General features: G+C 33.7%; 1 protein-coding gene across 2 annotated transcripts in view; it reads left to right on the forward strand.

The window, feature by feature from the left end:
• PPP1CB (protein phosphatase 1 catalytic subunit beta) overlaps positions 1–13321 on the forward strand; it is a 37859-nt gene that overhangs the window by 22729 nt on the left and 1809 nt on the right. For both annotated transcript variants that reach the window (XM_063078307.1, XM_063078309.1), the window contains exons 4-8: positions 892–1122; positions 3026–3130; positions 5477–5548; positions 8442–8593; positions 11008–11142. In XM_063078307.1, the coding sequence (XP_062934377.1) occupies positions 892–1122; positions 3026–3130; positions 5477–5548; positions 8442–8593; positions 11008–11142 (695 nt within the window). The remainder of the gene's footprint in view (positions 1–891; positions 1123–3025; positions 3131–5476; positions 5549–8441; positions 8594–11007; positions 11143–13321) is intronic.

Consider the following 13321-nt stretch of genomic DNA (forward strand, 5'->3'; position numbering starts at 1 on the left):
ATCATGTGCTTGGTGCTTCTTTGTACAGTGCCCAGCAAATAAGATACTAAGTAAATGTTTGTTGAATGGATTAACAGGTAGTAATTTGGAATTTTGTGGAAACGATCAGTCTCTTCTATGAATTTAAATAAAGCAAATGTAATTACTTATAGATGATCTTTAAAATGATTTGAAGTACTCTTTACAGGTACTCTTTAAAATGTTTTAGTATAGAAATAACTTGAAGGTAATAGAAGTTGTTTATACTACATATTTCTAAGTTCTTTCTAGTTCTCTTCCTATTTAGTATAACAAAGTGACCTAAATTAAATTACCAGATAATAAGATAATATATTTGTTGTCTATTGTTGTATAACAAATTACCCCAAAACTCTGTGGCTTATAATAACATTAATTTACCATCTCATAGTTTTTGTGGGTCAGGAGTTTGGACACAGCCTAGCTGGGTCCTCTGGTTCTGGGTCTCTCACAAGGCTCCAGTCAAGGTGTGATCTGGAGCAGCAGTCATCTGAAGGCTCAACTGTGAAAGGATTCAGTTCCTTATGGGCTGATGGACTGAGGGCCTCAGTTTCAAATGAGCGGTTGGCTGGAGGCCTCCCTCAGTTCTTTGCTACATGGGCTTCTCCATAAGACAGCTGGCTTCATCAGTGAGCATGGAAGAAGGTAAGAGAGTACAAGTAAGATGGAAGTCACATTCTTTTGTTAGCTAATCTTGGAAGTGACCGCCCGTCTCACTTTTGCTGTAGCCTATTTGTTAGAAGCAAGTCGCTAGGTGTAGCCTGCACTCAAGGGGAAAGGATTATACAAGGGTATGAACATTGGGGACCATTTCATAGAAGCTGCTAACAACAGTTAACCAATTTTTCTAAAACTAACTTTTTCTGTTTTTAGGAGATATTCATGGACAGTATACAGATTTACTGAGATTATTTGAATACGGAGGTTTCCCACCAGAAGCCAACTATCTTTTCTTAGGAGATTATGTGGACAGAGGAAAGCAGTCATTGGAAACCATTTGTTTGCTATTGGCTTATAAAATCAAATATCCAGAGAACTTCTTTCTCTTGAGAGGAAACCATGAGTGTGCTAGCATCAATCGCATTTATGGATTCTATGATGAATGTAAGTGAAAATAAAAACTTAGAAAGTGATTAATGGAAACATTTCCTAATAATTTTTTGGTTCAAAAGAGTTCTTTCAATTCAGAGTATTTTCAAAATATGATCTACCAGGTATAGGCCCAGGAAGAAGAACCTGAAACTGGGATACATGTTACTGATTAAGTTGGTTCCTTGGGATCTCCTTGGTCATAGTGTTTCAGATTGACTGCAGTTTATGTGCCTAAAGAGGCCCTCTTTTAATTAGTTTACCTGGTTAAGAAAAAATATCCAGGTGAAAATGAAGGTCACTATAGCCAGTGGCTTCTGGTTTTTTGTGTGTCCATTAAGTTTTGGCTGTCACCATTCTTGTGATATGACAGAAGCTTTTTATTAGCTGTTTACAAGAACTATTGAGAATTTCTGTGAAACTTTTTAAAAGTTGAAATTTATTATTAGAATTTTAGTTTATGCATACAAATCTAGAGAGGAAAGGGTGTTGAATACTCTGGAATATCCTTATTTTATTGAACTTTTTTTCGTCAGTAGGAAATCACTGATATGCTGTTGTGTAGTAGTGTTTCCAAGTGCAATAACTAAATTATCTTACTACATTTGATATTTTGGTTTTGTTAGATAAGTATGGGAATGATCATATGTTTAGTTAATTATAATTTAGAATCACTTACAATGATTTTCAAATTGAATTCTTTTTTTACTGCTGAATTCCTCATTAAAGTCTACTTTTGCTTATTTCCATATTATTTAAAGATAATATGTCTTTAAATATGGTAGAGTCCTATTTGAACCCATATCTCCCTGATTCATATAATAATTTGACAAATGTGGAGGACATTTTATATATGCCTGGCACTATTCTGAGTGCTGGGAATACAGCAATGCATGAGACAGATGACCTCTATTCTCATGGAGCTTATGTTCAAATGAGAGTGATTCTATATTTGATTTTATATTGCATTTTTATTTCTGAGATGTAGTGTGTGGTTTGAATTATTTAAATCAGACCAGTAGAGAGGAAGTGTAGTTGGAGTACATCAAACTATAACCTATGTCTTTCTAAAACTACATCAGAAACAGAGGTGTATTCTTAAAGGATAAAATATGGGCATGAATACCCTTGAGGATAGAAATGACATCAAATAAAATAGTGTATGGGAGAGCAGCTCATAAACAGTGCTTTGATGGGCTATAGCATAAAAGCATAGGAAAATTAGTACTTGTATCTTTCATCCCTTCCCTGGCTTAGAAGTTGCAACTTATTGCAAATTCAGGAAAATCAAGTAACTCCAAAAAGATGTTAAAACTTAAGGATGTCATTTTGTAGCTATTTATGCTAGGCTACAGGAAAATTATAGCCTTTGTGTCTCCATTTATATTTGTTATATTGCCAAGTTGTAATTCACAAGGGAATACCAGTTAAGCTCTTGGAAATTCTCTTTTCTTGGCAGTAAGTTTATATACTGTGTTACTCAGTGCATTAGAGTTACAATGGACAGACACCAGAGGCACCCTTTTCACTTCTGTTTACTTAATTGGCATAGGTTTAACTAGTGTACATGTTGAAGGGAAAAAATGAACTAGTAGCCTGTTAGATTGTTTCAAATTTTCCATATTAGAGTGATCTTAAAAGACAAAATGGTTTGATATATTTGTTTTATAAAACATCTAGCACAATCTTTGAAGTCTTTGTAACTTTATTAAGGTTTATTTTATTGTTATTCTTATTTATTTATTTATTTATTTATTTATTTTATTACCTTTTTAAAAGTATACAAATTACATTTATTCATTATAGAAAAAGTGCTACATAAGTATAAAGAAGAAAATTGAAGTCATTCATAAGATGGAGAACTAATTAGAACATTTTAGGTTTTTTATTTATTCTATTCTGCTTGTTCTTTTTACAGGCAAACGAAGGTTTAATATTAAATTGTGGAAGACCTTCACTGATTGTTTTAACTGTCTGCCTATAGCTGCCATTGTGGATGAGAAGATCTTCTGTTGTCATGGAGGTAGACTAGTAAATTTGCCTTATGGGTTTTTCTTATTGTTCTTTTATTATTCAGAAAAGACCTGTGAAGGGGCTGGCCGGTTGGCTCGGTTGGAGGACAGTGTCATAACGCCAAGGTCAAAGGTTTGGATCCTTGCACTGGCCAGCCACCAAAAATAAATAAATTTAAAAAAAGGAAACCAGAAAAGACCTATGATAATATGTTAATTAACATGCTATGGAGAAACAAAGCAGTGCTTGTGTGAAAACTCAAGTGATTAAAACTGTTTTAAACATGGCTAAAACCTCTTTTCATAATTAGAAATTTATGATTATAAATAATGAACATTTAATATTTATCTTTAGAGAGTTTCACATATAAAGAGCATAACTAGAGTTTTGTTTGGAAAAGATATCTTCCCCTTTGCTTCAATTTTTGAAGTCTGGCTTGAGGAAGTAAGTAACCGCTTGAGCTAAAGCCGACCCGTTGCTTCAATTTTTGAAAGAAAGATACCCCTGTTCTCAGTAAAAATGAGAGAATCATTATCTTTCTGCCTATATTGAATACTTTTCTTCAGAATCCAAATATAATTGAGTGTGAGGCTTCATGCAATATGTCTGCTTTGGTCCTAAAAATAATTTTTTGGTAGAATGGTAAGTCATTTTGTACGATTTGTGAAATAAGCTTGAATATATAAAAGTTCACTTGAAAAAATTAACGTGTCTAGCACTTGGATAGGTGCCATGGAAATATATACATACTGTATTAGTCCATTTCTGTTGCTTCTAACATAAATGCCTGAAACAGGGTGATTTATGTAAAGAAAATAAAATTTATTGCTTACAGTTTCAGAGGCTGGGAAGTCCAGAGTCCAGGGAACACATCTGGTGAGGGTGTTCTTTGGTTGTGGCTGTACAGCAGCGCAGGGTCTCACATGGCAGAAAATAGCAGAGCGGAGAGACTCTCACATGCTCTCCTTTTAAAGCCCTCAGAACCATCCCATGACCACCATTATTAATCCATTCAGTAGACATGGTCCTTAGGATCTAATCATCTCTTCAAGAAGGGCCCACCTTTCAATTACCATAGTTGGATTTCCCACCCTCAACAGTTATAGTGGGGATTAAGCTTCAGTGACTTAAAACTTGGGGGACACAGTTCAATCTGTATCAGATAGTATATGATCTGGTTGTCTTGAAGAATTAAACCCATTGATAAAACGTATTTATGAAACAGATAATTGAGTAATAAAAGGGATATAATTATGTGAGTACTTCTGAAGACAATAATTATTATCAGAAGTCAGAAAAAGGAGATAATTGTTGGTCAAATGTTTATGGAGGCATGGATTTTACAGGATAAATAGACTTTGGAGCTGTGAAAAGGACTTGACAGTCTTTGTATGTTGTCTAGTTTAGGGAATGTGCAGGGACTGGCCCAACTAGAATGTCAAGTACATGTTGGGGAGTGACGAGATCAGATCATAGAGATTTAAATACTGAGCAAAGGAGTTTGTTGAATAGTTTAATTACTATATTGGGTTTTTTGTACTGGGAAGTAATGTAATGAAAATAGTGTAAGAAAATTAGTTTTTTGTTAATATATGGGGAGAATTAAAGTGGCAAAACACTGAAAAGATAGATGTACTATTCTCTGACAGAATATAATTTGCTCTATTAGTGGAACGTGTTTTCCAATATTAAACATTTAAGGAATTATAGTTCTTGCCCATTAGTATAGCTAAGAATAGAAATGTGGTAGTATGGAATTTGAATGATTAGCTTTCATTCCTTGAGATGAAACTTGGGTTGCCTACAAGAGAAAAATAATAGTTTATATTTATGTACCACTTTACAGATTGCAAAGTATTTTTTATGTGCTTCTTGTTTATTCTTCTGACCAATAGTTTATGCCTTCCTGAAGATAATGAGCATGTTGGAATGGGATGTAAAAAGGTCTTAGGGGACCATGTGAGGCATTTTAACATGGAAGTTAAAGTGTTTAAGATTAGATGGTAAGAAGTAGCAAGAGTGGTAGGAAGGGTTGCAGTGGAGTATGTTCCTGTGAAGGACAGGGAATAGTTGGAAAGAAAGAATGGTGGGGCTCTTTCCTTGGGAAATCTTTTGAAATGTAAGGGAATTTCATTTCTCTGGTAGGGAAAAATGGAGAAGATGACATAATTATAATTCCCTATCATATCAAAGTGAGATTCATAATACCTCAAAATACTGACCTTTAAGATAACATTAAAAGGAACTCTTCAAGTATCTTTATTTTCACATAGCGAATCTACTTATGATTAAATGCTTTTTGAGTGACTTAAAATTGTTTAGCTGTCAGGACTGCATCTCATTTTTTTATTTATAGGACTGTCACCAGATCTTCAATCTATGGAACAGATTCGGAGAATTATGAGACCCACGGATGTCCCTGATACAGGTAAGTGCATAATAATTTCATTAATTAATTTGTGTAAAGTGTTGGCATATTTGAACCTAATTATACTTAGTGAAAGTAGGATTGGTTTATGTAATAAAAAGAGCTCTTTTTTATAGTTAATAAGTTAACTACTTTATTTTATTTTGTAATAATCATTCCCCAAAATACAGAACTTTAAAATTTTTATATAATATGATTTCGTCACACTTACTTTATCACTAAAAAGACTTGCTCTTGATTCCTTGTACCTTCCTGTCTTTCTAGATTCCCTCATTCATATTGGCATTGGTAATGTCCTTTAAAAACTTAAGTTAGTCAAAAGTTTTTTTAATTAAAATAGTCTGTCTTTCTTAGTCATGGATACAGTGACCTTATTTTAAATTATCTAGTAGTTTTCTGTTATTTTCTGCATCATCTGTATTTCACATTTTCAGAGCTCTAGAAATGTGTGGTCAATTTTATGAAAATGTGAAAAATGTATGTGAAAACTTGTGAAAAATTATGAAAATTGACTATTTAGACATTAAGAACGTTGAGTTGTTAAGCAAATCAAAGCAAAAGTAAATTTCAGTTGTGGGTAAAATGCTGTGTTGATTAACAAATGAGCCTAATATAACTTTAGAAGTAAGTGATAGGCACATTTGCCACTTACCCTAATTTTACTATTGGCTCTAAAGTGTTGTTTCTCATATTTGAATACCAGTGTATGTATTAAGGTATCTAATCATGGCATTTATGTCATGAAATGCCATAAAGACCTGTTGAATTGAATGTAGCTAAGTTGCTTTGCTTCCTCAGTTTAGCTTTTGCTTAAAACAACATTGCTTTTCTATGTGGAGTTTTCTGACACCAAATGTGTGTGTTTTTTTCACATAGCCAATTCTTTGACACCAACTGGGTGTTCAATTTGGTTCTGACATTAGCTCCCAGAGTTAGCATAGACTCCCACAGGTTAAGGACTCCATTCCACAAGACTGCCTCACTTCAGGTGCCAGCCACAAGTGGGGTCCCAAGGTGATCCACACTTCTGTCTGGCTGACTGCAAATTCAGAGGTTCCCACAACCCCCTCCTTAGGTGCTTTAATTAAATTTACTGGTTTATTATAAAGGATACAACTCAGAGATAGCCAAGTGGAGGAGATACATAGGGAATGGTACTAGGGGTAGAGGAGGGATAGCCCAGATCTTCTCTGTGCTCTCTGGGCATGCTACTTTCCCAGCATACCAATGTGTTCACCAACCTGGAATCTCCCTAAATCTTGTTGTTTATGAGGGTTTTTTTTATAAAGCTCAGTTTAGTAAAAGGCAAAAGATTTATGCGATCTGAAGAGAAACCAGAGTATAGAGCTCAGTTTAGGAACATACTATATATGAAAAAAACAATGGCCCTTTAGCTTACTGATAAGAGGATTATTTATTGGTAATTTTGTAAAGGAGAATTGTTTATTCCTCAAGTAAGTATTGGGCTGGGTGATCATTAGGTTCATTTCCCACTCTTAAGATTCAAAGACTCTTAGACAGATAAGCACTAAAAAATATTCCTGGACCAGTGCCTGAGCAAAAACATGGCTAAACCTCTAAATTGGAATGTTAAAAACATGCATTTTTATCACTTATTTTCAAGTGTCATTGGATTGTTTTGCTCATTGTACCGAAAGCCTGATAATATCACTCTAAGTGCTGCTTATGACTGCACATCAAATAGTGTAGTCATGATTATAAATAGTATGTGTATGTGTTTTTTATAGAGTCTTTTTCAACCAGAGAGGACTTATGAGTTGAGACTAAGTGTCCCAGTGGATTTTTGTGCTGCTGGATTTCTTTAAACATCATAGTGGTAGCTTAGGAAATATCAATGAGAGAAATTAAGAGTACATTGCCACTAATTCTTCAAAGGGTTTTTCAAGGTCTTCAAAGGATAATTCTCCTATTGAGACAAGCTGTACTATGACTGAAAATGAGATCTCTTTTCCTGCTACGCTGTATTATGAAGTTTTTGGATTCTTGAAGAAGAAAAAAAAAAAGTCTTAAAACTGACTCATTCTATTAAAAAAAATCTTCCCTTAGCCACCATGGTTCTTAGAAAACTACTTAATATCTCAACATCAACCCTGCTCTTAATCTCACTGCAATTTGACTTTGAGTCTCTCTCAAGATTTCCACTGAAGATACCCAGGTAGATATTTTTAGTCCTGACCTCTTTTTCTAGACCCAAAACATTACTAAAGTCAGGGGTCTATCTGATTTGTTTCTCCATATTACCAGGCCTCAGTGGAAATGTTTTCTTTCTCCAAATTGATCTATAGATCAAATTGTAATGAAATCACAATTGAAGGTTTTATGGAATTAAATAGGCTGACTCTGAAGTTTATGTGGAAGAACAAAGGATCAAAATAACAAGACAATCCTGAAGAAAAAAATTAAGCGGGATTCTGGCCCAACTAAGTATAAAGACATTAAAAAGCTCTAGTGTGTTATTGGCTTAGGGATAAGTAAAATAGACTAATGGAGTAGACTATGGTGCTTAGAAACAGACTGTGTCACTCTGTAAGGAAAGGATGAAATACTCAGGAAATGCTGCTGGTTCGGTTGTTTATTCAGATAGGGAAACTATACACAAAAGATTAACAGCCTTTTTCATTTATTGTTGTGTTCAGAGTGTGCTGTACACTTATTTCATATTTTGGAAAGTACTCCCTTAAGAGAGTACTGGCAAGATTTGTATGGTTGCTTTAACAAAGAGTGGGTAAGTTAGATAAACTGGGATACCTTGGGGGCAAGTGATTGTTTAGTAAAGGGTAGGAGGGCAGGAGAAGAATTGAAACGTGATAAAAGTATGCTTTATTATATAAATTTTGGGTTTTTTTCATTGCTTTATTGCTGTTCTTTAAAGGTTTGCTCTGTGATTTGCTGTGGTCTGACCCAGATAAAGATGTGCAAGGCTGGGGAGAAAATGATCGTGGTGTTTCGTTCACTTTTGGAGCTGATGTAGTCAGTAAATTTCTGAATCGTCATGATTTAGACTTGATTTGTCGAGCTCATCAGGTATGAAATATAAGACTCTTGCATATTTTAACAACATTTGTTAACTTCACACAAGCCCTCTTTTTTTATTTTTGAGGGAACTGAGGTCCAAGAAAGCTAAATGACACGTATAAGAAAAGCAGTAGGATAGGCAAAGCCAATATCTATGTCTCACAGTTAACAACCTAATGAATGGTTTGTTAACCTTTTTTCACCCTATAAGAGGAAATGTTCCAAAAAATATATTTTTAGTACAATGAAACCCTCACAATTTTCAGTGCTTTTCTGAGATTTATAGACATGGTCTAGATTTTTATATGGTTCTTATATTTTATGGATAACCATCAAATGAATTGTGTGAGTATTGTTTGGATTTTGATAAGAAAAAACCACACTGTAAAAAGACGTTTTTGAGACAGATGGGGAATTTGATTATAAACTAGGTAGTAGATATCGGAGTGTCATTGTTAATTATTTTAGCTGTGATAAAAATCATTATTATTATGTAAGAAGAATGTCCATGTTTTTCTAGAAATGGATAAATGAAACAAATGTAGCAAAATCCTGATAATTATTGAATCAGGATGAATGTTGAGTCAATGGAGTTTATTGAAGTCTTTATCTACTTTTGCCTATATTTGCAATTTTTCATTATAAAAACCCATCTATGATTTAGAGTTTTGAGGTTTTTTTCACCTGTAGATTGTACACTCTTTAAAAGAGGGGATTATGACTTGTTTCTTTTTGAATCTCTGTTGCCTTGTACAGTTACTGGCAATTGTAGCATGCACTTAGTGTTCGTTGAATAAATGAATTAATAAGCAATTATGTATTTTATTAGTTCTTTAATATATCAAGTGCTTGTGCTCTAAAACATAATATATTGATTGAAAGGCATTTAAAAAATCTTAGGCTACTTTTGAGGCTACTAAAAAGTATTTGAATTTTTTTAATATATTTAAGATTCCTTATTACTTTGTTAAAGCCAAATTTATTAAGTATATGCTGTTCCACAGTACTTCCTTTTTCTCTGGGACTTTATTCCCATGACACTTGACTATTTTTACTTCTTTGTGTGACCCTAAGTGAAAAACAAAAATGACTGGCTTCTCATTCTCTGCATTTTTTATATCACATGCCTCTTTTCTAGCAGAATTTTCTGGTTGTTCAACTGAAACAGTCATGTTCCGGAATTCTTTGCATTTGGCAAAGTTGTCTTTTTATCAGCAAACATTGTGTTTATGGTTTTGAAAATTAAGCCTTCTATTAGATAACAGGGCAGAGCTGCTAAGTTTCCTAACTATAAAATACCCACTTGTAATCGGTTTTTTTAGCCATAGCTCTCCATTCACTGGTTTTTTCCAAAAAGGATGATAATTTAAGTCAGGTTACTGAACTACTTTAGTTTGCATGGTCTTTTCTTTTCCAGAAATCTTCAAAATCCTATACTGCTTATTTTCAAAAATGTTATCTGTAAAATTAAGAGACCTACAATAGGAAATAACACAAACTAAAAATATTTCCTTTAAAAAAATGTGTGAAAGAATGAACAAATGAACTAAGAACTAAGAAACATGTACTGAGTGGCAGGCACTATGCTGAACTGGGGATAGATAAGGTGGCCACAGTCTTAAGAGAAGATGTTAATATCTAAATTGTACTATGAAGTAATTTCAACAGAATGTGTTCTCAGTATGGAGGTAGGAGTTATTTTAAAGAGTAAGTGATTTTAGAGGTGCTTTCCTGTATTAGCAAGTATTGTAGGATAATTTTGCTTATCAAAGGATACCTAACAGAGACTTCAGAATGTAATGTTGCCTACTGTAAATAAATATGAAATGTTTACATGTTATTGCCTACCTCTAAAATTTGTGGAGCCAAGAGAAACACAAATTGTCTAAGTCACTCAGGAATTGACAACAGAGTCTAGAAATCATGTTAAATCATTAAAGAAAATAACACGTAAAAGTTAATCTATTGGCAGGTAATTTAAGGAGCATAATCTGTGTGAATTAAACTCAATTTAGTAATGTTTTCAATATGTAGCTATATAATACTAATAGAAAATTTAAAAACAAAGCAAGAATAGTTGGGTTATACTGTCATCATCAGAGAAGTACTTGGGGGTCCCAGCTCCCTGCAGTCACTATATAACTATTAGCATATTTTGTTTTTGTCTCATGGGGAGCCTTGGAAATGGTATGATTTTTAAGCTTTTTGGTAATAATGTATGATTCCATTTAAGCTAAATGCCTGCCATTATAGAAAAGGCACACCAGTTTTAATGCTCTAAGCAGTTTAAGAATAAAAACCACAACTTCCAAAACAAAACAGGGGTTTTTTTTAATGTCTTTGCCACATTAATCTCAATTAGTATAGATGGTTGAGAATTGCCTATTAATAAATTTTTTCTCTTTTGACATTTCCTTTGACAGGTGGTGGAAGATGGATATGAATTTTTTGCTAAGAGACAATTGGTAACCCTATTTTCAGCCCCAAATTACTGTGGGGAGTTTGATAATGCTGGTGGAATGATGAGCGTGGATGAAACTTTGATGTGTTCTTTTCAGGTATGATATAAATATAAATTTATTGCAACTAGAAATGTAATTAAAACTATTGTCAGAGGGTTTTTCTTGTAGATTTATGATCTTTCCTTGAGCAAATGTTGAAAATCAGTTTAATTCAGAAGTGATTCCCACTTAGATTCATTGGAGATTTCTATTTTCAGTCACAAAGTTTTCAGCCTTTTTGTTATATATCAAATATGAGGATTTTAGAGAACCTAAGTATGTCAGTCATCCTTGATTCAGATGTTTAATTGGTAAATTCCTCTATTGGACTGTGGCTTACCTATTAAAAGAATGTAAATGCAATAAACAATTTAGCATTTTGTTTTCTTTTGCAAGGTGAATGCGTGGGACAGATATGGGGAGAGAGAGAGAATTATAAACTCAGATGAAAATAAAATATTTACTTACGAAAAAACTTTGTAAATCATAAAGTACCCATTTATGAACAGAGAAACATTTACATTTTAGAGAGGCCAGCTCTAGCTTTAGTGTGCTGCTTACGAGTCATTCTTGTTCACTGACTAAAATAACCTTAATACTTTGTTTTGGCAAAGGTTATTTTATGTCCTTGGTGTGCACACACTGTATTTTCTCCTTTTAAATGTAGTGGGATGTTCCCATCCCTCTTATTCTTTGTTACATTATACTGTTTTCATCAGCTAGTACAATTGGTAAATGGAGTTGGATTAAAATATTCTTTGCACTGAGGCACTGTGATGTTCTGAATAGTTTTAAGAATTACTTCATAAATCTTTTCTACACATCTTTATCGTAAAATCGTGACATTTTCCATCTGTAATGCAGGTTAAAGCTCTGTGTACACCCACCAGAATGAGTATAATAAAAAAGTCAGTAACAGGTATTGGCAAGGATATGGAGAAAGCAGAATCTTTGTGCATTGACTGGTAGGAATATAAAATGGGTAGCTGCGGGCCGAGCCTGTGGCACACTCGGGAGAGTGCGGCGCTGGGAGCGCAGCAACGCTCCCGCCGCGGGTTCGGATCCTATATGGGAATGGCCGGTGCACTCACTGGCTGAGTACTGGTCACGAAAAAGACAAAAATAAAAATAAAAAAAAATAAAAAAGTAAAATAAAATAAAATGGGTAGCTGCTTTGGAAAACAGTCTGGCAGTTTATCAAAAGGTTAAACAAAGAGTTATAAGACTCAGCACTTTCACTCCTAGTTATATACCCAAGAGAAATGAAAACATATGTCCACATAAAAACTTGTATATGAATGTTCATTGCAGCATTCTTTTTGCAATAGCCAAAAAGTGGAAATAGTTCAAATGTCCATCAGCTAATGATTGGGTAAATAAAATTTGGCATATCCATATAATGGAGTATTATTCAGCAATAAAAAAGAATAAAGTACATGTTATAACGTGGAGAATCTTTGAAAACATATGTGAAAGAAGCCAGTCACAAAAGACCACATATTATATGATGTCAATAATATGAAATGTCCAGAATAGGCAAATCTATAGAGATAGAAAATAGATTAGTGGTTGCTTAGGGTTGGAGGGGTTGTGGGGAGGTGGAGAGCATGAATGGGGGATGACTGCTAATGTGAGCAAGATTTCTTTTTAGGGTGATAAAAAGGTCCAAAAATTAAATTATGGTAGTGGTTGTACAGCTCTGTTAACTAAAAACCATTGACATACACACTTTAAATGGGTGAACTTTATGGTAGTGAAATATACCAATAAAGCTTTTTTTAAAAAAAAAAAAATCTATACATTAAAAAATAAGGTCTGAAGAGTTTGTGACTTGTTGAAGATTAATTACCCTGCTAAATAAATATGTCAGAATTATGATGAGAACCTAGGTCTTTTGACTATTAAACTGGTGTTCTTTTTCTCACCACAGAGATCACTAATTTGAAAAAAATTTTACTTAAATCTAGGGATTGGGTAGTTGATAGGGATAGTGTGCCCAAGCTTTTGTTGCTAAAATGTGAATGGAATGACAAATAATAACAGTGTGCAGACATTTGCACACTTTAAATGTGAGAAATGTTTGTGGAACTTTGATGTTTTGTTCTGTATTTTTATTGGACTTTTACAATTTCTGTGAAATGGTAATATTTTATAATTTGCCCTTTATCGAAAAAACCACCATTCTAACAGTTTTCTTGAACTTACTGCACTTGAAAGAATAACATTGTTAATAAAT

This window comes from Cynocephalus volans, chromosome 14, assembly GCF_027409185.1.
Source record: "Cynocephalus volans isolate mCynVol1 chromosome 14, mCynVol1.pri, whole genome shotgun sequence".
NCBI lineage: Eukaryota > Metazoa > Chordata > Mammalia > Dermoptera > Cynocephalidae > Cynocephalus > Cynocephalus volans.